This window comes from Diabrotica virgifera, chromosome 9 (genome assembly GCF_917563875.1).
Source record: "Diabrotica virgifera virgifera chromosome 9, PGI_DIABVI_V3a".
NCBI lineage: Eukaryota > Metazoa > Arthropoda > Insecta > Coleoptera > Chrysomelidae > Diabrotica > Diabrotica virgifera.
In genome coordinates, this window is record NC_065451.1 from 67,642,473 (window position 1) to 67,669,634 (window position 27,162).

The 27,162-nt window shown below is 33.0% G+C and overlaps 1 protein-coding gene across 1 annotated transcript in view; it reads left to right on the plus strand.

Annotated features, from left to right (window-relative positions):
- The window catches only part of LOC126892475 (serine/threonine-protein kinase Warts), a 124,024-nt gene that overhangs the window by 33,805 nt on the left and 63,057 nt on the right, over positions 1 to 27,162 (plus strand). The window contains exons 4-5 of the mRNA XM_050662006.1: positions 7,553 to 7,873; positions 20,266 to 20,510. Coding sequence (XP_050517963.1) covers positions 7,553 to 7,873; positions 20,266 to 20,510 — 566 coding nt within the window. The remainder of the gene's footprint in view (positions 1 to 7,552; positions 7,874 to 20,265; positions 20,511 to 27,162) is intronic.

Here is a 27,162-nt window from a genome sequence, read left to right on the forward strand (position 1 = left end):
ATTTTATATTAAATTGAATTCTGTTTATAATTATCAAAATTTAATTTTCATATCAAATAGAAATATAACAAATCCCCGCCTTGTATTCGATAAAATTTATCTGCATTTTTAAATAAATTTTCTCGAGGCAAAACCAACTCCCTGTATATTTCCTTACTTTAATCTACGTCTTATACCCCTTCTTCTTGTATTACTCTAATTAGTCCCACCTGTAGAGTAATTGTTTCCTTATTTTCAGTGTCCTCATCCTGTGTTAGAGTGTCGGCTATTATGTTGTCTTTCCCTTTTTCCCATATCAATCTTCTGTCTTTTCCCTCAGATTTTTCACATACTTTTACCGTGCATTCTGCATCCTCGTTTTCATATGCCTCCTCTTCAAATGCCACTGTTTCGATCACATCTTTTTCGCTGTCATTTGTTAGCTTTATCTCTTCTTCTCCTGAGCTCATCTCTTCTTTTGAGGAATCCCAGTTGTCTTTTGCTTTTGATACTCTCAATTTTTCTTCTTCTGGGCTCAACTCTTCTTTTGAGGAGCCACAGGTTTCATTTTCTTTTGTCTTTTTCTGACTTTTTCTCCCTTTTCTTCTTTGTCCTTGCTTCGTTGCCAAATTCATTTCCACTGTTTGTTCTTTACCTGATTCTTCCGTATTTTGTTTCTTCTGTTCCTTGTCCTGTTCTTCTTCTTTTTCTTCTGTTAGATTCATCGTATTATTTTTCAAATCTATCACTACATGTTTTTCTGCCAATTCGTCAACTCCTACTATCATGTCATGTGACATGTTTGGCATTATTACACATTGTAGTGCATACATCTTCTTACCCAGTCGTACCATTACTCGTATGCCTTCATTTATAGTTGCCAATGTCCGTTTGTTTGCGCCCACTAAATTTACCCTAGGTATTTTGTAAATTAAATTTGTTAAGTTAACTTCTTCTATTAGTTTTCTGTTGACCAATGTTATTTCAGATCCATTGTCTATCATAATTTTAATTGGTTTCTCGTTGATAAATCCATCCACAAATTTTAAATTAACTCCATTTTTCTTTTCGTTGTTTCCTGCCAATTTAATAAACTCCTTGGGGTGACAAAAGATTCCTGTTTGATTTTTGGTTTTTAGTGAGCGCCGTCGTGAAAAGACGCCGGTTGCTCATCGTTGTTTATATTTTCGTCATAATGTCTCTCTCCGTCATATTCATCTGTCTGGGTATTATTTACTTCTCTTCTATTTTCTCTTGGTCTGTCGGATCTGTTTCGGTTTTCTCGATATCCCTGTTCATTTTGTCTACCATTATTTCTGTTTTCTTGATTTGAGCGTGTGGTGTTTCTATTCTGGTATTCTCGATTTCTGTCCTCATTCCATTGCCTATTTCTTTGTTCATAATTTCCTCTTCCGTTGTCTCTATTTTCGTTTTCCCTTCTGGGATTAAAATCTCGTCTTGTATAGTCCCTCCTATTTTGATTTCTATCTCTGTAATCTTGTGTTTCTCGGGGCCTGTAATCTTCTCGCGACCTTCTTGATTTTCTTTCTCTTAGACGTGATTCTCTTATTTGTAGGAATTGGCATAAACTATCTATGTCTTTGTAATTTTGCAATGTGATATGGTCTTCCAGCGTTTCCTCGAAATGTCTTGCAATCAGTTCGACTAATTGTTCCGATGAGTAATTATATTGTAAATGTTTTGCATTATTGTAAATTCGCAAAGCATATGTCCTGATACACCCATCCTATCATTGTATTTCCCATTTTGCAATTCCTTGTTAATTTCCAATTGTTGGACTTTTCCCCAGAAATAATTCAAAAATTTTTGTTCAAATTGTTGCCAACTGTCAAATTCTTCTTCTTTGCAATCGAACCATAGGCTTGCTTCATATTTGAGATGGTTTCTGATAGTTTCTTTTGCTGTATCGAAATTTCCGATGTGCTGTATTTTCTTTTTCAGGCTATTTATGAACGGCACTGGGTGTAATCTTCTTACATCCCCGCCAAACCTTATCTTCACGTCATCTGTGCTATGTATAACCATTTCTCTTCTTTCTCCGACATTCTGTTGCGTCCTGTTTTCGGTGACTTGTTTTTCTATTTCTGTGATTCTTTTTTCCACTTCTTCTCTGTCTACTTGAATAGCATTTTCCAACTTGTTTTCCAAACTTTCCATTTCTTTTTTCTGGCAATTCGTTAACTCCTTCATTTTTATTTCTTGTTCTTGCATGTGATCTTTAATTTTCATTTCTTGCTGTTCTATCTCGTTTTTCATTGTTGTCAAACATCCTTTTATTTCCTTTTCATACTTTTCTATGCGTTCCTCTATTTTCTTATTGTTCTCTTCTATTGCTTGTTTTGTTTCCTTTTGATTGTCATCCATTTTTTGCTGTGTTTCATCCATTTTTGATCCACTTTATCCATTTTCTTTGATGTTTCTTCCTGATTTTTATCCATTGTCCTTTTTGCTTCATCCATTGCTTGTTTTGTTTCTCTTTGATTGTCATCCAGTTTTTGTGACTGGAGTTGCATCAGTTGTAATAGTTTATCTATTCCTGATAATTCTTGCTGTTCTGATGCCATGATTGTCGTGTCTAAAATATCTTCTTGGTCTGAATGTTCTTTTTGTTTTTTGTTGTCTTTGCTTTGGCTTCTTGTCACAGACATTTGTTTTCAAGAAGTACTGTCCCCGCCAAATATGAAATTTTACTAGTATGTTACCAAGACGACTTTTTCTCACCCAAATATTATAAATTGTAAATAAATATATCAAATGTAAATATCGTAAAAATAAAATATTAAATCAGTTATGTAAAATTTGTACCTAAAGAGATCTAAAATTTTATGTTATCAAATGTAAGTATCTCACTTTTTACCACAGGCATATAAATTTTCAAATACCGGCTTTACTCTTTCTATCCTTCAAATTTGCCACTAGAAATACTTTACAATGCTTTCCACGTTGGACGACAGTTGATGTGATCTTGATTATTGATATGAGATAATATTCTTATATGTCATTTAATTTAATCAATGCATTAATAATAATCTAATTAATTTACCAGATCACATATCAATATGTTTTCAATCTCAGGGCTTTTTATAAAATTAATTACTTACTTACGTGGCTTCTAAGTATTTCTCAATGGTTCCTAATCGGGATAGGAGAGAAAAGAGTAAAATAATACACATATATGGGTTACAATTATAATCAAAATATTGTTTATTTTATTTAAATGGCAATCACTGCTTAATATTTGCTATATCTTATTATTCTTAAACATAACATTTACATGGGAATCTTATTTCCTTTTGGTTTCCAATTGAAAGTTTTTATTAACATTTAACTATTATGATTTATTTGCAACAATTCTATTTAAGTTTGATGAAGCTTTTCTGATATTATTGATTATGTTCTTCTATTTTAAATGTGGTATTTAATACGAAAAACCCATACATTCATGTCCAAACAAATGAGACTGACCTTTTTCTGGTGAACTGAGAATGTCTTCACACAAGACCCGTTTCCTGCTATCCTTGGCTGCGATCAAAACCTCGTCCTGGCTTCCAGTAATGTTCTCCTTTGAAAACTAGCTCGTATAGCTCTCGTTCCTGCTTCTGTCGTGATGCTGTATTCTGCCTTTTTCGAAACTGCAATCTGCTACCGGGACACTCTTGGCTCAAGGAGGTTCTTTTACTCTCAACCTGGCCTACCTCTCGTTCCACGATAGATACTCCACACTCACGGAACTACACCGGCTTTCTCACTCTCCGTACACTACCGTCTACTACTGGACTTCACTTCTCGACAGCTCAAAACATTCTGATCTCTATTTGTCATTCATTCCCCTACTTTCTAAATATCCCTTCCAGATTCACAAATCAACCTTCCACCACCAACTCTCATTCGCAGTCTTCCTCAAAACCAATTTTTAATCTTTCTAAATATGCTTAATGGATTTCAAAGAAAATAGTTAATTCCCATTCTAAAATTACTTTCTACTATTTACAAAATTTAATGACCTATTCTCTATTTCCACTAAGTCTTATTTAGCATCGGCTAATGATCGAACCTTCCGCGAACAACGATAATGACCTATTATCGATTTCACTTGAGTTTTATTTAGCATAGGCTAATGATCGAACCTTCCGCGAACAACGATAATGGTACGCGCCATTCACTTTGTTTTTTCTAAGCGCATTGTCCCGAGTTCCGTAAGCTTTTTCTAATCACTTCTTAAAATTAAATATAACAATTTGTTGTATACAGGTTGTTCTAAATTTATATGCCCGTGGTTGAGAAAATTGAAAATATTTTATATTAAATTGAATTCTGTTTATAATTATCAAAATTTAATTTTCATATCAAATAGAAATATAACAATATATATATATATATATATATATATATATATATATATATTATCATAGACAGAGTGTCATTCAGAGCGAAGTGACGACACCATCTTTTTTATTTGGCTCAGTGCTGTTTCACTCTTACGTATAGTAAAGTTGCGACAGTAGTCCTCCCCTTCCGTGCCTATACTCACACTTAATGTCATCTTAGTTTCTCGATACAATGTGCTAGAAAGAGATAACGCAAACCAGTCCAAGAGATCTTGTCGTCAGAAATCGCGAAGGGCACGCTCACTCTATGTTTAGATATTCCTCTATGTTTTGGACAGATATAATGAATCCAGACGAAAGTCAAGATTTGGATGCCAGTCAGGTGAAGAAATAAAAGAATTGGTTTCGGAAAATGTCCCATTGAACACGCAGAGATCTAAAAGCTCTATTTGGATCAAATTTTCGGAGTTCCTACGGGTGAGAAATTTTCCGCTCGAAAGATGTACCATAACGGAACTAGCAAAAATTCTCGAGAATTATGTCTTTAACATGAAAAAAGGCAATGGCGAAGACTTTCACAGATATATCTTTCAAATGTGCAAGATTGACCAGAAGTACCAAGCGGAGGCAGCTTCAAAGTGTGCAAGAAAAAAGAAAACTCAGTTCAAAAGCATTATCCACCGAAGAACTGTTAAAAATTATCCAAAGCTATGACGAGAAAACCCCCGATGGAGCACAAAAAAAGTTTTTTCACCTTAGCTCATTTGAACTTGCTTGGGGAGGCAATGAGGCCGTAAACTGCAAGATTCACCTTTTCCAGAAGGAATTTAATGTTATGGGGGAATTTACGGGCCGAATGGAATACAACAGCATTTTTCCAAAACAAATCAAGGCGGTTCGAAAAGTTTGGCAAGGAGCAAATGGCTGGTAAGAAATTCATCAAACGGAAATTTATGCCCAGTTAATTATTTTTGAAATCAATGAAAAAAAGGGGACCAAAGATTTTATCAGACAGACTCTTTTTGACTATTCACCCCAACTGGAAGGATGGATCTTGGTTCAAAAACTGTCTGCTTGGAATCAACACCGTATCTAAGTGGACAAAAATGTCAGCCGAAAAAATTGGAATAGACACAAAAAACATAAAATAACAAACGAATCTCATCGATCTTTAGCTGTGTCAGCCTTGTTCAAGCAAGGTGTTTCTTCTGAACAGGAGTTAATTAAATTAACGGGTCACTTAAATGCAAGCTCTCTAAAACCATATCTGGTATGGTCATGTTCAAAGAATGCCAGAAGAAGGACTACCAAAGAAAGTAGCAAAATGGATACCACCGGAACACAGGAAACGAGGAAGACCAAAGAAATCGTGGATGGAAGGAGTTCGAAGATCAATGAGCGACCGAGGATTGACAGGAGAAGATTGCAATGATAGGACGCGATGGCAATTGGGCATCGGACAACGTCGCAGGACGTTCTAACCCATATATAATCGTAATATAACCATAATCGTAACTATATAATAAAATTATGTGACGTCACGGGTCGTTTGAACTATTTTATACCGCAGAAGACTTCAAATTTGTATTTCTAAGTTATTGCGAGTTTTTGGAAGCGTGAAATTTTGGAAATCTCATTTTTAAACAAAACTGAACATTATTATGTAATAAAAAAAATGTGAAGTTCCCTATTGTTTTGTCTCGTAGATTCTTTAGAGTTTTAGACTACGACGTTAGATTTTTATTTTTCTATTCTCCGGTCGGGGCTTGAACCTCGATTGCATATCTTTTAGATTTGCCAATCGAGTGCCTCAGACCGTTAGGCTATCTGACCAACAGTTATATGACATTACTAAATGGGTATCTCAGAAATGAGATTTTTGTATGTTTCGATCACCTCATCTAACTTCTTAAAACTCTTACCGTGTAGTTATCGATTCTCGGGAACGTAAAAATCACACGGTGCCAAGTTAGGACTGTATGCAGGATGACCCAACAAATCTTGCCACATTTTGCCTTCAAGAACGAGCCGAATGAAGAGGTCATTGCTGCCACAGAAATTTACTTTGCAGACATCGAGAAAACGTATTTTTCAGACGGGTTAAAGAAATTTGAGCATTGCTGGGTCAAAATTTTCTAAAATTTGTTATTATTTTTTTTAATTAAAGTTTTTTTCTAAAATTAAAACATGTTTCCTTAATACTTGTTTTGTAGGATAAAATAAGAATACGTTACATATTCAGTGCGCTGGAATAAGTGTTACCCCCCTTAATAACTTATTTATTTCTAGCACATAAGCAAAACGCTCGGATAGGTCGATTTTTAAAATAATCAAAGTATATTATACCATCAACGTTTCGAACTTTACGCGATCCCTCTTGAGGTGACAGGCAAAACTTTGATTTTTTTAAATGGGAAAGTACATCATGTGGTAGCTCATTTAAAAGCGTTTGAAATACTGTTTACAAAAATGTATAATACTTTAATCCTTCTGAAGAGCCTAGGCGCAAAATTTCGATCGAATTGTTTTTAAACGCATTCAGTTTTTTCGAATCCTGAGAAAACTAATAAGTATTTTTGAAAAATTTAAACGCAGAATAAAAGATTACATTATTACCGAGGGCAGAAAGTCCCTTAGAATGAACAAAAATTTATTTTGAAAGATATATTTGAAATTAAAAATCCGACTAAATCTTTTTTTTTCACTCCTGTGACTTATTAAAATAATCATTATAGAAGTTCTCAGAGACTTTTGACCCTCGATAATACTGTAATATTTCTTTCCGCGATTAAATTTTTCAAAAATACTTATTAGTTTTCTCAGGATTCGAAAAAAATGAATACATTTCAAAATAATTCGACCGAAATTTTGTGCTTACGGTCTCAAAAAGGAGGATTAGAGTATTATACATTTTTGTAATCATTCTTTCAAATGCTTTTAAATGAGGTGTCACATAATGTACTTTCTCATTTAAAAAAATCAAAGTTATCACTGTCACCTGAAGAGAGACCGCGTAAAGTTCGAAACATTGATGCTATAATATACTGTGATTATTTTAAAAATCGACCTGTCCGAGCGTTTTGTTTATGTGCTAAAAATAAATAAGTTAATAAGGGGGGTAACACTTATTCCAGCGCACTGTATGTAAGACTCACTAAATACTTATAATAGGAGATGAATGTTTGACTAATTTATTGATTCCACGTTCACTTATCTATTTTCAGCGAGGTACCAGCCCCGTAAGCAGTGTTTCCACCTCGTCAGGTCGTCAACCGATGGTAGTCCAAAACGGTCCTCAGGTGCAGCAACAACTTTCCCAACAAATGCAAGCACTGAGCTTGTACCAGAGTAGTACTGCATCGACGTCTGAACCTCCTCCACCTTATCCGTTGATATCGTCGAGTCCTGCCAACGGTCCCCCTCCACCTCCTTCTTATTCTGCTTCAATACAAAATAGGCAAAGTCCCACTCAGGATTTTAGGAAAAGTCCATCGTCTGGAATATATTCGGGGTCAACTTCAGCCGGCTCACCTAGTCCTATACCGGTACGTTACAACACTTTAATATTAGTTGAACCTATGTAATATTTATTTCATTTTTTGAAAATTTAAATATGTAGGCGTTTAACCCTCGAGCACACGCGGTTTTAAAAGTATATATTTTCAACAAAAACTTTGTTTTCGTATATAATATCATAAGAGGGAAAATTTTGCCGGCAATATTTTCAACTGGTGTGAAAGTTTGTTGCCTGGAAATTTTCGGCAATTAAATTTTGATAGTTAAATCACGAGACGTCTGTCGAGTGATTTTGTCAAAATTTCATAAGCGAAGATTGCCAAAAGGCAACAAACTTGAATAAAACCAGAAGAAAATTTTGCCGGTAAATAATTTTCTCTCGAATGATATTCGACAAGACTATTTCACGAGACAATTCATGCACCATATCAACGTAACATAATCTTTATTTAAACTTACGTGCATAATATTCGCGGTGTGCAAGTACTTGGAAAGGGAAACGAGAAACGACCCTGCGCGAGTCGCGGAGAAATATTGCAACTATCTTAAATAATTCATATTGTCAATTGAAATTGTCAAATTGACGTATATTTCATACCTTCTGTCAATGAAGCAGAAAAATTATATATTGCTCCACAATATTGATATGATATGCAATTATTATATAAAGGTAAATTTAATTAATTGTATTTTGCTTGCAGTACTGCATTTTAATAACTAATTTTATTTACTACATACAATTGTTGATGTTTTCATAACATAACCTGAATCTTATTTTTTCTTTTTATTATTTTTTTTTGACTATGGCCTTGACAATTATCCAGTAACCAGGACTAATATAATTGGCCAATATAATTAAAAGTGCGAATAATAGTACAGAGCGTAGAAATAGGGGTCGCTTTGCCGAACTTGCACGGTCCCAATAGTATTTTATAAATGCTAGAATATTCCACAGGGTGATGCAAACTTTGAGAAAAAAACACAGTTTGATTGGTACACCCGGTATACAATAAAAATCTACCTGTTTAGCAACAATATTATTACACTGGTATTGTTAAAGAATCAGGCTATAACATGTTCAAAAAATCACTTAAATCGGCCAACAGGTTTAGGAAATATGAGACATCAAAAATTAGCAAATTTTTAAGTGGGCCGATTTCTATGCACGTAAGTTTATTTTAGTGCAGTCACTGAAGGTTTTCACCTCCGATTTCGTTGAACCTCCATCGATTTTCATGAAAATTGGTGAGTAGTTAGAGGATACCTCAAGGAACAAAGGTGACATGATGCCAACTTGCGCTTTTACTCTGGGGGTGGATGCCACCCCTTCTCATGGGTGAAAATTATTTTATTAAAAATAATCATTAAAAATAATACCATAAATCGACAGTGAGACAAATTGTAAGCAAAATGGGTTATATAAAGTTATTAACATAAATCAATACTTTTTGAGTTATTAAAAATCAAAGATTTTATTTTTTCGTAAGAACTGCATTTTTTATAGCTTTTCTTCACGTATACCTCAAAAACTATAAGCTTTTACAAAAAAGTTATTATTACCAAAATTAAAGATAATAAAAAACTGAATATACTCCTCACTTGAAGAACTAAACTATTGTTAATTCAAAGTGAGTTATGGGTAAATGAACGTATATTTCTTTCGAAGAGTACTCAAATCTAAGTATTCAATCTTAAATAACGGGAAAACGATGCATTTTATAAAATATACCTGCTACGCACTTGTCAAAGAATTTCGGAATACCTATCCAATGAGCTGCAGAATAAGTTAATAGTTATTATCAAAATTAAGCAAGTTATGATGAAAATAAGAGAACCCTTTCGAATTTTTTAGGAAAATGTGAAAAATAAAACATACGCCATTTCCACAAAATTTAAAATTTATAGTAATCCTTACAAGAATTTCTTTATCTTAGCATAAGTAATGATTTGAAGAATTTTGACCGCTTTAAAACGCATATTTTTGAAAAATAGATATAACTTAAAAAAATCAGAATTTTTAAAATTATCGCAATTTTCATATTCGTTTGATAATAACTAAAAAAATACTCAATATACGTAAAAAATTATAGATAACCAAATCTTAGTTTTTTTTGTACCAAATACATTATCTGTTTTACTATTTCTGTAGGGTAAAAAATAACCGAGATAGAAACGTTTAAAGCTTAAATTTTTCTGCGAGAACCATGTAACCGGGGAGATTTAACCTTCTATTTAAAAAAGTAAGGGTTTTAAAAGATTAAGAGTATAGGTGCAAATATTTTACGGTTATCCCTACCTTTTTTGTCTTTACGCGGCAAATTACGTGTATTAGTAAAGTTCTCACTGGTATGGATATGTAAACATTGACATACTTGACAATGTCATCATTAACTTTTAAGAGATAGCTTTTGAATGTTCTTGGATAACTATTACTTGTATAATCGCATAAATTATTAATTCCATTAATTAATATGATCATTTTTCACTAACTATGTATTCAGTGATTGTAATAATTTATCTACTGTACATCAAAAACTAATAATCAATCGAGAAAAGAGGAAAAGTGATAAAGTGATTTTTTAATAATATATTGTTACTATGGAACGCTTACAATTTTGAACATCTTTAACAACAAAATACTTGGATCACGGAATATATCCTGGTGTATTCTCTGCTTGGATCACCATAAATAATAAACAATAAATAAAAAATCTATTATTTATCAAATACACTATCAATAGTATTTAATCAACAACTCAAAATATTCCCGATGCCATGTCAAATATCTAAAATTGTCACTGTCTTGTCACCATATTCTATTCTCAGTGAGTTGTATGACAAAGATAGTATGCGAAGCAAGTATGCAAATGTTCGATTTGGAAAATATCACCACGGATATGGTGTCCATTTTTTTCGAATCCTAAAAAAACTAATAAATATTTTTAAAAAATTTAAACGCAGAATGAAAGACTAAATTATTATCGAGAGCAGAAAGTCCCTAAGGGCCGGTTGTTCGAACGCTAATCAACAATGATCATTATCAAATAATTAATTACTGTCAATGTCAATTGTTAAAACATAATTAATTACAATTCTGAGACTATAATCAATTACTATAACAATAATTATTAACATAATTAATAATAAATCTCATAATTGTAATTAATTATGTTTTCAGCAACCCAAACAAAGTTGACATTGACAGTTTTGGTGACAGTAATTAAATATTTAATAATGATCATTGTTGATTAGCGTTCGAACAACCGGCCCTTAGAATAAATAAAACGTTTCTTTTGAATGAGATATTTGAAATTAAATATCACACTAAATTTTCTCTTTTATTTTCACCCCTGTAACTTATTAAAATAAACATTGTAGAAGTTTTCAGGGACTTTTGGCCCTCGGTAAGAACGTAATCCTTTATTCTGCAATTAAATTTTTCAAAAATACTTATTAGTTTTCTCAGAATTCGAAAAAAATGAATCCCATTTAAATAGCATTGGAGCCGAAACTATCTACCGATACCCTTAAGTTCAGCGTGGTTTAATAGCTCTTGGAATTGGCTTTCAAATGGTTTTTAGGTGAACCTAATATCGTAAAAATTAACGGAGTTGTTAAAAAAAAGAACAATAACATTTTTTGGAAAAATTTTTAAAAGATAAATTTTGAAAAAAATTTTGGAGCATAAATTTTATTGCTGTCAACTTGTTCGGGGGCTCATTTGATAGATATTTCTAAGTACTTTGACAAGTGTTTAATAAGTTTATGTTATAAAATGCATCATTTTCCCGTTATTTTTAGCTTGTATACTTAGATTTGGGTACTCGCCGAAAAAAATATACATTCAATTACCTAGAACTCACTTTTAGTTAATATTAAAAGGTTTTTCTAGTAAGGAGTTTATTTCATTTTTTATTAGCTTCAATTTTGGTAATTATAACTTTTTTGTAAAAATTTATAGTTTTTTAGTTATCTATGAAAAATCTGTTAAAAACATGCATCTTCTCACGAAAAATTAAAATTTTTGATATTTAATAACTCAAAAAGTTTTGATTTATTTTAATAACTTTATATAACAAATTGTGCTTAGAATTTGGTCCTCTATCGAATTATGGGGTTATTTTTAAGAAAACAATTTTCACCCCCGAGAAGGGGTGGCTCCACTCCCAGGGTAAAAGCGCAAGTTGGCACCATGTCACCTTTGTTCCTTGAGATATCCTCTAACCACTCACCAATTTTCATGCAAATCGATGGAGGTTCAACGAAATCGGAGGTAATAGCTCATATCCACCTTTAGTGACTGCACTATATTTTCAACGAAAACTTTGTTTTGATTTAAAAATTTGTAAAATCTGTTCGTTCTTTCGTTCGTTCGTTTGTGCATCGCCGCCCCTACCGCCAATACTTTGAGTCGATCTACCAATGGATTCACATGTAGTTTTGTCTCTTGAATTGAAATCTGAAAACAGCATTTCGATGTTTCGGACCATCTTCAAGATAACCGACCTCGAAGTCGAAAAAATCGAATTTTTGACTTATGGCATGTGAGTTTTACTGCAAGTTGTTTTTCTCCCATCTGTTATCATTTTTAGTTCCTACTTTTTTATTTCACCATGATCAGGTTGAACAATAAAGGACTCAGGGAGTTCCCCTGTCTTGTCCCATTGCCAGCTTCAATTGGGTCAGTTAGTTCATCTTTTACTTTTACTTTTATTGTGTTGTTCTGGTAGATGTTTTCGATCGTTTTAGTTATTCCTAAAGGTACCTCTCTTGAGTATAACAAATGGATAACGTCCTTTAATTTTGCCCTGTCAAATGCCTTCTTAAGGTCCACGAAACAAATATGCCTGTTTGTTGTATTCTAATGATTTGTTTTGAACTGCCTCATTATCAATTTAGCGTAGGTGCGTGATCTTCCCAACCTAAAACCTTGTTGTTCTTCTGCTAATGTTATTAGACTATACCTTAAGAAGAATAATTAGGTGCTGAGGTTTCGCGAAGATCATTTTTTTACCCTCTTCGTAGTTCACTTCGAGATCGTCGTATTCAACCATAAATACCTCATCTTTCCTTTCATCTGGTTCATTGAAATCCCGTGACGCGTGGCTTATACCGACAAATGACGGGACTTAACGCGCCGACCAAACAGTTAAGTTTACCCTATTCCGGGGAATGTCAACTGGCAAGATTGGCGCTGGAACTTCCACTCCACGCGCCGTTTGATCCCGGTTTAAGAAAGCATACCTAAACCACAGAATAACTAACCACACAGAAGCGAAACTCAGGCCGAAAACGGTGACATAATTTTCATGCTCATGTGTCACATAAGTGGTGCAACTAAATGGTGAAAATAAAAATTACCATCATCAATATAGCCTACATATTGAATGCTCAATATACACAGCAGAAATGATAGCAGTAATGTTTGCTGTTCAGTATGTACTACTGAATCCAACTAGCAATTATGTTATATTTACTGACAGTAAAAGCGTGGTGGACAGATTAAGTAACATTCAAACAGTCAAACACATAAACCACATTGAATTGAATATACTTAAAACTCTGTTTGAAATTACACAATTAGGAGTAAATGTAACAATTGCTTGGATTAAGAGTCATTCGGGAATAAAAGGCAATGAAATAGTTGACAATTTTGCTAAATCAGCTTATGTGATCGGAGAAAAAATAAACAAAAATTTAATTCCAGCTTCAGATATTGATACTTTTAGCAGACAAAAACTTAAAAATAATTGGCAATTGCATTACAGAGAATGTAATACTGGCTCAAATTTTGCTCATTGTAACCCTAGGATATTCTCAAAAAGATGGTTTTGCACAGAATATAACAGACATTTTATAAAGACCATTAATCGGCTGAGAGCCAATCATGCTCTTACGCCATATTACATGCATAGAATCGGCTTGTCAGATACTAACAATTGTACTTGTGGCAAAATCGGAGATCTAACACATGTCATATTAGAATGTCATTTAAACATAAATAACATAAACGACCTTTATAAGGAATTAAAAGATTTAAAATGTTTTTTCCCAATAAACCTTAATACTTTAATATTTACAAATGATATGGAAATTCTTCATCTCATTTATAAACATGTTAAATTATGTAAATACAAGTTGTAAACGTAATATAATAGGCATAATTTGTTAATGTGGTTTGAAAAAAAAAATAATATATAAAAAAACACATAATAAAATAATAACAAAAAAATAATAAATAAAAAAAAGAAAAAAAAATAGAAACAAAAATAAAAAAAGAATAGAAAAAAAAAAGAAGTAAAAAAAAGTGTTTCGCACAAATTAAAATATATATTAAAAACGCTGGACGGAAGGGCCGCCCGAGAACTTTATCGTACCGATCTATTATATTATCGTTATCGTACTAGATACTGGCATTCTATAAAAATAACAAAGTTACTCGTTATTTTGATATTTTAGAAACACCTTGTATACTTGAAAATATTTTATGGTTCTACGCATCATTAATTCCTGCATTTGAGAAAATGTTCGGGGATACACTATAGATTATTGCATAAATCAATAGAATATTAGTCATACTTTCATTTCAAATTAGTTCATTTTTCTGAGAAATTAATAGTTTACAATATTTGCATTTTACTGCATGGATTTTAATGAAATTTTGGGAGTAGCCCAAAGCCCAATCTCCTAATTCAAAGTCTATCCTATATACTATATACTGTGGCGCTTTTATCATGGGGTTGGTTCCCACCACTTCTTGGGGATAGAACATTTTTATTTTCGAACTGCATGGAGCAAAAGGAAGAATTTTAAGAAAATTTAAAAATGCGCTCTTTAATTTGATCTTATTTTTTTCACCCGTCCAACTTTTTGAAAGTAGAAATAACACTATATTAAGAGGTATTGCAAAAGAAAAACAATGCATTTAAATTCTGGTGGATGATGGGTTAAATGTATGTACTTCTCATTTTTCCTTAAAGTGCATTAGTCATATATTCTTTTGCACCATATCTCGCTTAGTTTGAATGTAACCGACATTTTAACGGTGCTCGTTTTAAATGCCTTTTCAAACACTACAAAAGCATGGGTACTTTGAGCATGCACCAAAAAACAAACTCTTTTTACCTACCATATCTCTTTTTGTATTATAAATTGAAAATTTACGAAGGAACGAATCTCTTTGTTATTTATAATCTAAAAAAAATTTATATAGTGTTTTTAGTTTGATGCATAGTTTTTAAGGTATTCACAAAAAACCGTCCGAAAACGTGTCATTTTTAAATGAAAATGGCCAATTTTCAACTACGCATAACTCAAAAAGTATTGAGTTCTCAAAAAAAAGTATAGATTAGTTTTTGCTTAAAAATAGGTTCTCTAGCCACTTCCATGCTTATTTTGACCAACAAATTTTCCAACCCCCTTGAAGGGGTGGGAATTGCCCCAAGATAAAAGCGCCATATTATATAGGGTAGATTTTGTTTCTTGAGCTATTCCCTACTTACTGTGAAAATATAAGTACATCGATGTAGTAGGATGGAATTCGGAGCCAAATAACCTCATTGACTGCCCTATAATAATGCTCTGCTATGATCGCGTGAGAGGGGACACACACAAGATTCTAGCAAAATTTCTATTTTCTGTAACTTTTCGAGTTTTTGAGTTACAGCAACGAGTTTTATGTCATTGGAAAGGTAATTTTACATTCTTTCAAAATATGTAAAATATATGTATCTAAAAAATTAAGATTTTTTTTCATTTCCGGTTCAAGCGGAAGTCATATTGTGGGTAAAATTTATTGTGCTAATAGATAATAAAGTACTCTATATGTCTGCCAAATTTCAAATTTTAGTTTCTATTACAGAGGAAGTTACGGGCACTCGAATATTTTTTTATAAAAAATTCATAACTCCCCTCCTATGAGGAGTTAAGAAATCTGACTAATGTTATTCAATTTACCGATAGGATATCAAAATATGTCAAAAAATAAACAAACTCCTTGGAGCCATTTTTGAGAAAATCTAGTTCAAAGTTATGTCAAATTTTGACCCCTTAAGTATAGGCAACCCATAACTTTTTGTGAAAAACGATAATATTCTTGTTATAGCCCCATCTTTAGGCTATATAAATGTTTTTTTTAATTAAATTTATCTTAAACAAGTTTTTAGATTGGTAGGGAAATGTATCGGGTGGGCGGTCGGCCATGCTGGCCGCCATTTTGGATTTTTAAATGTCAAATTCCGTATTTCTATTCACCTATCGATAGACTAATTTTAAGTTAAATTTCATTCATTTCGGTAAAAGTTTGCAAAAATGGGCCCCAAATAACCGCCCTATTTCGGCCCCTCTTTGAGAGGTTTTTTTCAAAAGCTTAGTTTCTCGACAAAATTCTCTTAAACTTACTCATACCGAATTTCATCGAAATCAGTCCAGTAGTTTTTGCTGGGCGGTGGCGACATACGTACGTACATACTTCCGACATGTTTTTTTATTTGCTTTTTAGACTCAGGGGGACTCAAAACATCGAAAAAAAGTGAAATCTGAAAAAAATTTTTTGCACGATCCTATAACTTTATTATACTCATACTACGTATGTAGTACGATAAAGTAAAAAACAGTAAAATAATTAAAAAAAAACAAAATAAAAAAAAGCTACACAATGTACCAATGTATCTATAAAAATAATATTGTAGAATGTACTTATGTTTATAAGAAATTTATGACTATGAATCTGCAATCAATCACAAACAAGTCTGGCTAATTGGCTCTGCCAAAGCCATTTTTCAAAAAAAAAGTGGTGCAACCTCACTTTTACGACTGACAGTGACAGTTGTTTATAGTTAAATTTTATATTTTATATTTAATTAATAATTACTTGTCAAAAATATTACATAATTTGGTCTATTCCTTAGAACAGTGTTTTTCAGTCTTTTTATCTCTAGACCCCTTTACAGGTTAAAATATTTTGGCGACCCCCTGGTGTCATAGAAAGCCAAAGAAATAAATTAATTAAAAACTACATAGGTACGTTAGTTGATAATTTTTTTCTATTTAGGTACATTTAACTTTTATTCACGGGGGCCAAAATTAAAGAACGGCCAACATTTTGCTTTGCAGTTTGACGAATCTACACATGTTTCCGACTGTGCACAGTTTGTAGTATTTGTGCGCTATGAAGCAGATGACAGTATCGATGGTATCATGGAAGAAATCTTATTTTGCAAAGCACTTTCTGCAAACACAACTGTCCAGTATTTGTACGATATGTTTTTTGTTTTTAGAAAGCACAATATTGACTACAAGACTACAATATTGATTGGAAAAAATGTATCGCTATTTGTAGCGATGGCGCTAAAGCTATGACTTGCAAAAATAGCGGACTCATTGCAAAATAAAAACGACAATGCCAAACATATCCTGGACACACTATTTTCTTGATCGACGGGCTCAAGTTTCTAAGGTAGTACCTTTTGATTTAAATGACGTGCTCAAGGAGGTAATAAAAATTGTAAAATCTATCAAAGGTAAAACTTTGGAAACCGGGCTATTCAGAATCGTTTATGAAGATACGGGCTCGCTTCATTAAAATCTCCTTTATCACATAGCTGGTACAAGAAAGGTATTGTGAGCTGAATTGTTAATGTTCTTACAAGATGCAAAATCTAAATATACTTATTAAAATTAGCATTTTAGCAGATCTTTTTAGCCACCTTAACAATTTGAACAAGAACCTTCAAGGAAGAGAAGAGAATATATTAACAGCTAAAGATGAAGTAAAAACATCTCACGCAAAACTTCGTTTGTGGTCAACCTCTCTGCAAAACAAAATGTTTGTCTTTTCCATGTGTTCAGAAGATTAATGAAGATAATGCAACAGACCAAAGTTTTGCAGTATTGGCTCACATTCCTTGCATCATTCAGAGCTTGCATAATCTACAAGAGCAACTTTTGACGGACTTACTTTCCAGACTTGCACGCTGAAGCTGACAATGGGCGTATATGGATTTTAAACCATTTTTGGACAAATTAATAGATCTGGCTAATATCACCAAAAAAAAATGAAAGAATGTCTATTAGATTTAGCTGCTGATGGCATGCTTAAAATGGAATTTTATTCGCAAAGTGTCGACGTACTTTGGATGAAAATATAACACCAATATCCCGCGCTGGCAAGGGAAGCTCTTAAATTAGTGCAATTCGCCACTTCATATACTTGTGTGAACTGACATTTTCTTCAGTGGTAGGCATTAAAACTAAAAAGAGAAATATACTGCAATGGGGAACTTGCACATTTTTTTTATTACATAATAATGTTCAGTTTTGTATAAAAATGAGATTTCCAAAATTTCCCGCTTCAAAAACTCATAATAACTTAGAAATACAAATTTAAAGTCTTCTTTATTTTAAAGTAGTTCAGACAGCCCGTGACGTCACATAGTTTTACATTAGTTTTTTATATGGTTATATCAGTGATGTGGGAGGGTTATATGTAAGTATATTCTTCTTCTTCTTCTTCTTTAGGTTATTGGCCTCCACCTACTTGGGTATTTGGCCACAGCATCGTCGCGAAATATGGGAAAATATTTATATTGTAATGACATTTTTTTATCGTATGTCATTGTAATAATATAAAAAATATACCAGTTTGTTGGGATTGGAGTTATCAGTTTTTGAAGGAAAAAAGAGAAAGATTAATATGGAAAATAAAGAAAAACTTTATAAGTATTGTTTAGTGCCATTCTGTACAAGTACAAGCATTCAAAACCCCAATAAAATATTTATTAGATTACCAAGGGATAAAAAACGCCGTTTAAAGTGGTTAGTTGCATGTCGAAAAAATATATTTCAGATAATACACAAGGTCTTCATGTATGTCAAGATCATTTTATCGTAAGTAGTCTGTTGTCTGCTTAATAGTGTTAAATAAAACAAGTATATATTTTCATATTTCTGTGTTTTATAATATTGCCACTATACTTAATAGGAAGTGTGTACCTACTAAGTTTTATCGTTAAATACTTATGAGAATAATAATCAGAATAAAAGCACAGTATAAAATTAGTAGGTATAATGGGAGTATAATATACATAATATATGTACTTACTTATCTGCTTTAACTCCCCGAACTTCTCCGACGGAAAAATTTTCACTCTTTTGAAAATATGTAGCCACCATACACATATCAACTATAGGTAAGTTATCAGACTGCCCTTTACAAAAACCCTCTTCGGTCATTTTAAAAAATATATCTTAAAAACACTCAAATATATCAGAAATAGAAATTATCAAATATATTTATAAAACTTAGTGTCAGTGTCAAAACGAATGCCAAACCTATGAGGGAACTTACACATTTTTTTATTACGTAATATTATTCAGTTTCCTTTAAAAATAATATTTCCAAACTTTCACGCGATAAAACCTCATAATAACTTAGAAGATAATTTAAAATCTATATATTTTTTCTGTTTTCTGGCCTTGGTTTAGAAGAACCCTTAGCCAATGTAAAATAGTTCAAACGATCAAAAACGCTTGTGACGTTACATAACTGTATTTTCTACTGACGTTTATAATGTCTAATTTAAAATTATATACAATTTTGTTTACTTTGTTGGTGCAGAATGTACATGCACAACTATATGACGTCACTATGCGTTTTGGACCACCTGTTTTAATTTGAATTTTTAATCGTCTTTATGGGCCAAACGAAAGACAAACAAAACTTTTTTTATCTTTGATACATGTTTTAAATTATGTTATGTTGTGATTTACAACATTTTTTTCGAATTTAAAAATTTATGCAAGTTCCCTATTAGAAAATGATTTGATTATTAACAATTTAAAAATAGCACCACAATTTGATAAACTTTTGAAAAACAAACAAGCACATCCTTCCCACCAAAATTGTGTTTTATAAGAACCTCAACTTTTTCTTTCAGTCGGCGACTCCCTGATAAAGGCTTCTCAACCCCCTGGGGGTCGGGACCCACAGCTTGAAAAACACTGCCTTAGAACATCAAGTTCTATTCTATAAGTGGTGCACAAGGTCAAATATTTCGGTCCCAACAAAATCAATGCAAACGACAGTCAGATTCGCTTGTGTGTGGTTAGTTATTCTGTGCCTAAACACACAAATCATTAGAAAGTGGAATGGACAAATAATAACTGAAATACTCTAAACGCGGTCGAAAGCATTGCGTGTGCATGTGCTCGAGGGTTAAAATATTTAAACGATTAATAGGTGATACACCACAGTTCATTGCAAATGACAGTACTTATTGTTAGTATTTTGGATTTTTCTATGTACTTTCAAATCTGCATATTTTATTGAGATCCCGAATGAACTGTTATAAATTAGTATTTTTAATATTCCTTTAAAAATGTTCGTCACTCAAGCACTAAGGAAGTTAAATATTTTATGTAGGTCTCTACAAGCGCTGCATCTACAGCTATTTCCCGACCAACACCACTGCAGGCTTGGGGTGCACGCCAGACCATTTCACAGCCACCGATCATCATGCAGTCTGTTAAAAGTACGCAGGTACAGAAACCAGTTTTGCAGACCGCCATCGCACCGACATCACCTCAGCTTCCGTCTCCGACGAGTACCACTCCTCCCGCAGTGTCTGCACCACCTCCGTCGTATACCGTTTCTATACAACAGAAGGGGTAAATTTGTTTTAATTTAGTATACAGGGTGTCCCCGAAAATATTGCGTTCCTTAAAGGTATAGGTAGAAGGCACAATGTAGAGCAAAAAGTCTTATAACATTTTTTTCTAAATTCATTCGTTTGACAAAAAAACGAAAATACATTATGATATGCAAATTGAAGTCTGGCAACAACGAGCAACTCAAAACTCTAAAGATTAAAAAAGCAGGTTTGTAGGTCAGTTGCATCTGGTAAATAAAATAATGTAAATATCAATCAAACCCTTATCCATTATTTTGCAGGTAGGTACCTAGGAAGTCAACAACCCCAAAAATCACACCTCAAATAGTAAATAAATAAGAGGTTATTAGGTTAAATTTCCAGTCACAGCAAGTTCTTCTAGGCTACGTTGCCATGTCATTAAAATTTATGAAAATAAAAATTCACTTATATGGGGAACAATGTAATTTTTTTGTTGGAAACGGTTAACTTTAGAAAAAAATGTTATAGGACATTTTTGTTCTAAATTGTGTATTATATCCATACCTTAAAGGAACACACTATTTTCGGGGACATCCTGTATAGTTTGTGATCAATTTTTAGTGCCATCTGGAAAAATGCAAAAGAATCGGGTTTTCATAGTAAATCTGTTAAAATTTTACATTATGCTCAATACCTAGTGTCATCATATGCATTTATGATATGCACCTTAATGGTATAATTTCTATGCATCTTCTTCTTCTTTAAGTGCCATCTCCGCGGCGGAGGTCGGCAATCATCATAGCTATTCGTATTTTAGAGATGGCTGCTCTGAAAAGTTCATTTGATGTACATCCGTACCACTCTCTCAGGTTGCGCAGCCACGATATTCTGCGTCGCCCTATGCTTCTCTTTCCTTGAATCTTTCCCTGCATAATCAATTGGAGCAAGCTGTATCTCTCTCCACGTGTAATATGTCCGAGATATTCCAATTTTCTTGTTTTGATGGTATTTAGGATTTCCATTTCTTTATTCATCCTTCTCAGAACCTCTTTGTTTGTAACGTGTTCTGTCCACGATATTTTCAGAATTCTTCTGTACACCCACAGCTCGAATGATTCTAGTTTTTTCATTGATGCAGCATTCAAGGTCCAAGCTTCCATTCCATAAAACAGAGTCGAGAAAACGTAGCACCTAGCCAACCTAACTCTTAGCTCCAACTTCAAATCTCTTGTGCAGAGCACTTTCCTCATTTTGTTAAAATTTGATCTAGCCTTTTCTATCCTGATTTTGATTTCCTGTAAGTAATCTCCTGTGGAGTTGATCATTGTTCCAAGGTATGCATATTGATCGACTCGTTCGATATTGGATCCGTTGATGACGAGATTTTCGTTATTTCTTTGAGTTTTCGATATTCTCATAAACTTTGTCTTCTTGTCATTCATTGTTAGCCCGTATTCTTCTCCAAACTCTGCTATTCTGGTCACCAGCCTCTGAAGATCCCCAATATTTTCAGCTAAGATGACAGTGTCATCCGCATATCTAATGTTGTTAATGGGAACTCCATTTACCTTTATTCCAGCTGTTTCACTATCCAGAGCTTTTTTCAAGATCTCTTCCGAGTAGGCATTAAAAAGAACCGGCGACAACACGCATCTAGTGGTGACGCGGTGACGCGGCGACGCCTTCGATCTAGTGGTTTTCGAACAACTGATACCTCATCAATTTACTTTACCTTCTTTGCAGACTATCTTCATCTTGGGCTATCAATATTGCGTCATCTGCGTAATATAAAGAGTATTTTTACTTCTTTGTTTCCTATTCTGTGTCCTCTTGATTTGTTGACACTTTTGATGATTCCATTCACGATTAGATTGAACAGCATAGGGCTCAATGAGTCCCGTTGTCTTATTCCGCTGCCTATGTCTATAGGTTCTGCAAGTTGTAGGGAAAGTTCTTTATTGTACAGAATATGGATTACATCTTTGAGTCGTACTGTGTCAAAGGCTTTCTTCGAGTGAATCAGACACAGAAATACTGGTCTATCTATATACTCTAATGATTTCTCACTAATTTGCTTTGTGACGAATATTGCATCTGTAACTTATCCTCTGATAAATTAGTTCTTGTAAAAGGACCCCGCAGCACTCCTTATGGAAAAGTGGTCCCGGTCAAATTAACGAAACTTTGGTCAATCATAGTTCTCAATGAGTAGATTAAAAAAGTCCATGGCACCTGGGTCTGAAAAACTATTATTCTCGAGCTACAGCCTTCTGAAGTTCTTAAATTCAGGTACTCGGTTTACGTTAAGTGCACTAATTCACAGTCAAGCGAATGAAAATATCTATTATTTAAAGAAGAGTGACTCATTTTCTTCATACATGTTTGCGTGTTGCACATGAATTCGTGGTTAAAAATAGATGCATCGTATTTTAGTCTTCAGAAAATCTTCGAAAAGTACTCAGAAATCTGAAGAAGTGTGATAAAAAATGTTTTGCTGCAGCGACATAAGAATTATCATGTTTTCATGAATGGTTCAGACTTATCCAATACCAGCATAGCTGCAGTAGCTGAGAATAGGGTAATTCCCCTCCCACCGCATGGGCGCCCATATAAAAATTTTTAGGGGGGGGGGCAGACGTGAAGACGTTGCACATTACATTTTGTATACGTTGGATGACAATATAATATAGTTTACAGCAACCGAAAAGCCAGGGGCAGCACGGCCCCCTGACCATGGGTATGGGCGTATACATATATTCCCCCGTAACACGGTCCAGAATTAAAGGAAAAATTTTTGAAACATTAAAAAATATATTAGCCGACATGAAACACTACAGACAGACAACTTCAACCCAATTAACTCGACAGTTAGGAAAATTAAGGGAACTTATTGCACATGTTATTATCTATGTCTTGTAGTTTGGGTTGATCTATTGTATGTATTTAGTGGTTGGTGTTTTATTGGAAGTCGCCCCCTCTCCCAAGGCAACTGTTCCGCCACTGCTACTGAAGCGCCTTCAGAATATTGGGGAACAACCACAATAAGTGCTGCTAGAGCAGAACAAGACGTCTCACGTTTTCACGCATGCAGAATAGAGTGCCTCTAAAATCATTAGATATGCCGACGAAGCAGTAGTTTTTGCAATTAGCTTAAATTATTTGCAAAGAATAGTCTTCAGCATCAATTTTATGTCTTGTTAACTAACAACCTATTAGGATACTTCAGTAACAATTACGGAACATTTGCCTTGGGGGAGGGGGGCGACTTCCAATAAAACACCAACTCCAAAATATATCAAATAGCTAACCGAAACTACATAAATGTAAACATAAATGGAAACAATAAAGTTCCCTTTATTTTCCTATCTGTCGAGTTAATTGGGTTGGATTTGTCTGTGTGTAGTAAGTTGCATGTAAGCTAACATATTTCAACGTGTAATAATCATGTTTAAACAATTTTTTCTTTAATTCTGGACCGTATTACTAGGGGAATTCCCTTATTCCCCCTAAATTCGCCACTGTTTAGTAGTTTTCTAAAGATAAGGTGTAACTGCAGCTATGCTGGTATTGGATAAGTGAGAAGCATTCACGAAAGCATGATAATTGTTATGTCACTCTAGCAGCACATTTTTTATCGTACTTCTTCAATTTTCTGAGGACTTTTCGGAGGTTTTCTGAAGACTAAAATACGATGCATCTATTTTTGACCACGAATTCATATGCAACACGCAAATATGAATGAAGAAAATGAGTCTGTCTTCTTTCAGTAATAGATATTTTCATTCACTTGACCGTGAATTAGTGCACTTAACGTAATCCGAGTACCTGAATTTAAGAACTTCAGAAGGCTGTAGCTCGAGAATAATAGTTTTTCAGACCCAGGTGCCGACTTTTTTAATCTACTCACTGAGAACTCTCATTGGCCAAAGTTTCGTTAAATTTGACCGGGACCACTTTTCTATAAGGAGTGTTGCGGAGTCCTTTAAGTTGTAAGTTTTAAGGTAGTATTTAACAAGTTTATACCCCAGTAGTTTGCTGGCTGTTTTTATCTCCTTTTTTAATAGTAGAATAATTAGTTTCACTAGTTCTCCATTACCTGCATAATGCATTACATGCTTCCGGTATTTTATTGTGTTTTATAATTTTCTTAATTAATGTCGTTGATTGTTCTGTCATTGCTACTCCGCAATATTTCAGTAATTCGTTAGGTATTCCGTCTTTTCCTGCATCTGTTTCTGTTCTTTAGCTTTTTAAGTGTTTTTCTAACTTGAAGGAAAATATCTTCTGTATAAAAGGTATATTTATTTAAAACCCCAATAAAGGACTACATTAAAAAACAGAACGTTTTCGCTCTAAAGAGAGCATCATCAGTGTTCTAAGCCTAAAATAAGTATAACCATAATTAGTGAAGACAAGAGTAAAAAATTTAAAGGTTGACCAAGATAAAAAATATATGGGTTAAAACCCTTAAAATGCCGACCAAAAGTCTTACATTGGCGTGTTATATATTAAACCCTGGCGATGGATGAAATTTAAACAAGATATACCTCAAAGCATCATATGACTATACTTCAACTATTTTTAATTGAAGGTGTTTCATTGGCAACATCGCACTTAAAACGAGTCACCAATAGTTCTTTTGTCAGCTTTGCAGTGGCGTACCAAAATAATATTTTAATTATTTATTATTTATATAAACAGGTAGGTAAGTAATTACGTAAAAGTTAAATCTAAGATCTATGTAATTATTAAATTATCATGTATGTTTTGACAGGTATTTTCTAGTTTTCTAACAAAATAAAGTAAATATTCTTCTGAATCTATTTCTTTGTGGCATCTTATGCAATTACGTACAGTATGATGCATGTTTGGAATAAATTCGTTATTTCGTAAGCCACCGACTTTAAGGAAAAGTCCTGAAACAGGTCGATTTTTACTTTTAAATTATGATTTTTGAGACATATATCGTACTAGTGACGTTATCCATTTGGGCGTGGTGACATGATCGATCATTTTTTTAAATGACAATAGGGGTCGTGTGATAGTTACTTGAAAGGTTATTCAATTCTCTATTCAGCAATATAAACATTAACATAATTATTTATACAGGGTGTTCAAGAAATTTTTTTTTTAATTAAATTGGCTCAAAAAAGAAGAATGCATGAAATTTATTTAATTTAAAATACATTCTAATGCTGTCAGAAGACAGAAAAAAAAATGGTTTTTGATAAATAAACATTGCTTTTCGCTTAATTTTAATGTTCGAGCTGCCACCCATCTGCCCCTTGACAGTTTAAACATTATTTAATTTAAGCGAAAAACAATGTTTATTTGTGAAATAAACAACATTTTTTTCTATTTTCTGAAAGCATTAGAATGTTTTTTGAATTAAATAAATTACACACATTCTTCTTTTTGCGTCGATTAATTTATTAAAAATAATTTTTCTTAGGCACACTGTATGAGTAATTATATCAATGTTTATATTACTGAATAGATAATTGAATAAATAACCCTTCAAATGAGTTAGTACACGACTCCCATTTTCATTTAAAAAATTCGCCGATTACGTCATCACGCTCAAATGGATGACGTCATTAGTATGATATAAATCATAATTCAAAAATAAAAGTCGGCCTGTCTCAGGATTTATCCTGAATGTCGCTGGTTTACAAAAGAACGAATTTATTCCAATCATTTGCACCATACTGTATCCAATATTAGTTATATTAATGATTATACACTATTTTACTTAGAAAATAAGCCACAATATAAGTTGAAAAAACAATTCATTTGACGTTTCGACTTCCACTTCTGAAAGTGATAGGTACCTATTAATATTTTGTATTTTGATAACGATTTCCGAAGTGGAAGTCAAAACGTCAAATAAATTGAATTTTCAACTTAAAGTGTGGCTTATTTTCGAAGTAAAATAATAGTAAATAAAGTAAAATTTTATTAATAGATAGTACCTATCTATACAGTATTTCAAGGTCAGTTTTCACTTCAAATTATCATTATGATGTGTGTTTATAATAAGTATTGAGTCTCATTTACTATCCTTGATCTTTGAGAACCGCGTGAATATTATTTTGCAGATATTAAAACGTGAAAGAATAATGGCAAATGGCACCAACAAAAAGCAATGTTTGGTTTCATTTTAATGAACTAAGAACAAACTCGCTGCAATTTTTGCTCCAAAGTTTTAAAAAGATCAGAAAATACCGGGTGTCCACTTATATTTTCCCCCATTTTAACTACCTATAACTTCTAAACGGCTCAAGATAGAAATATGCGGTTTTCGCTGAAATGTATTATTTTAGTAAAAGATTTGTCTGAATGGATTCAATTGTTTATATCGCTTTCAAGTACGAAAACAAAAATGGCGGATTTTTGAAAAAACGTTGTTGACTTTTTTTAATGGAACACCCAGTATATTTTTTTTGTAAATTGAAAGAAAGGTCATTTACCTATCCAGCGATATAAAGTTTTTTTTAAATCGGTTGTCAAATCACTGAGTAATTAATTTTTAAAATGAGAGGTGCAACATGGATATCACATACCTAAATAACATAACTAAGCAAATTGATATTATGTTATTTTATAACCGATTTTTAATTTTTTTATATCGCTGGATAGGTAAATGACCGGGATTTTTGAAAAAAAACTTTGTTGACTTTTTTTATTAA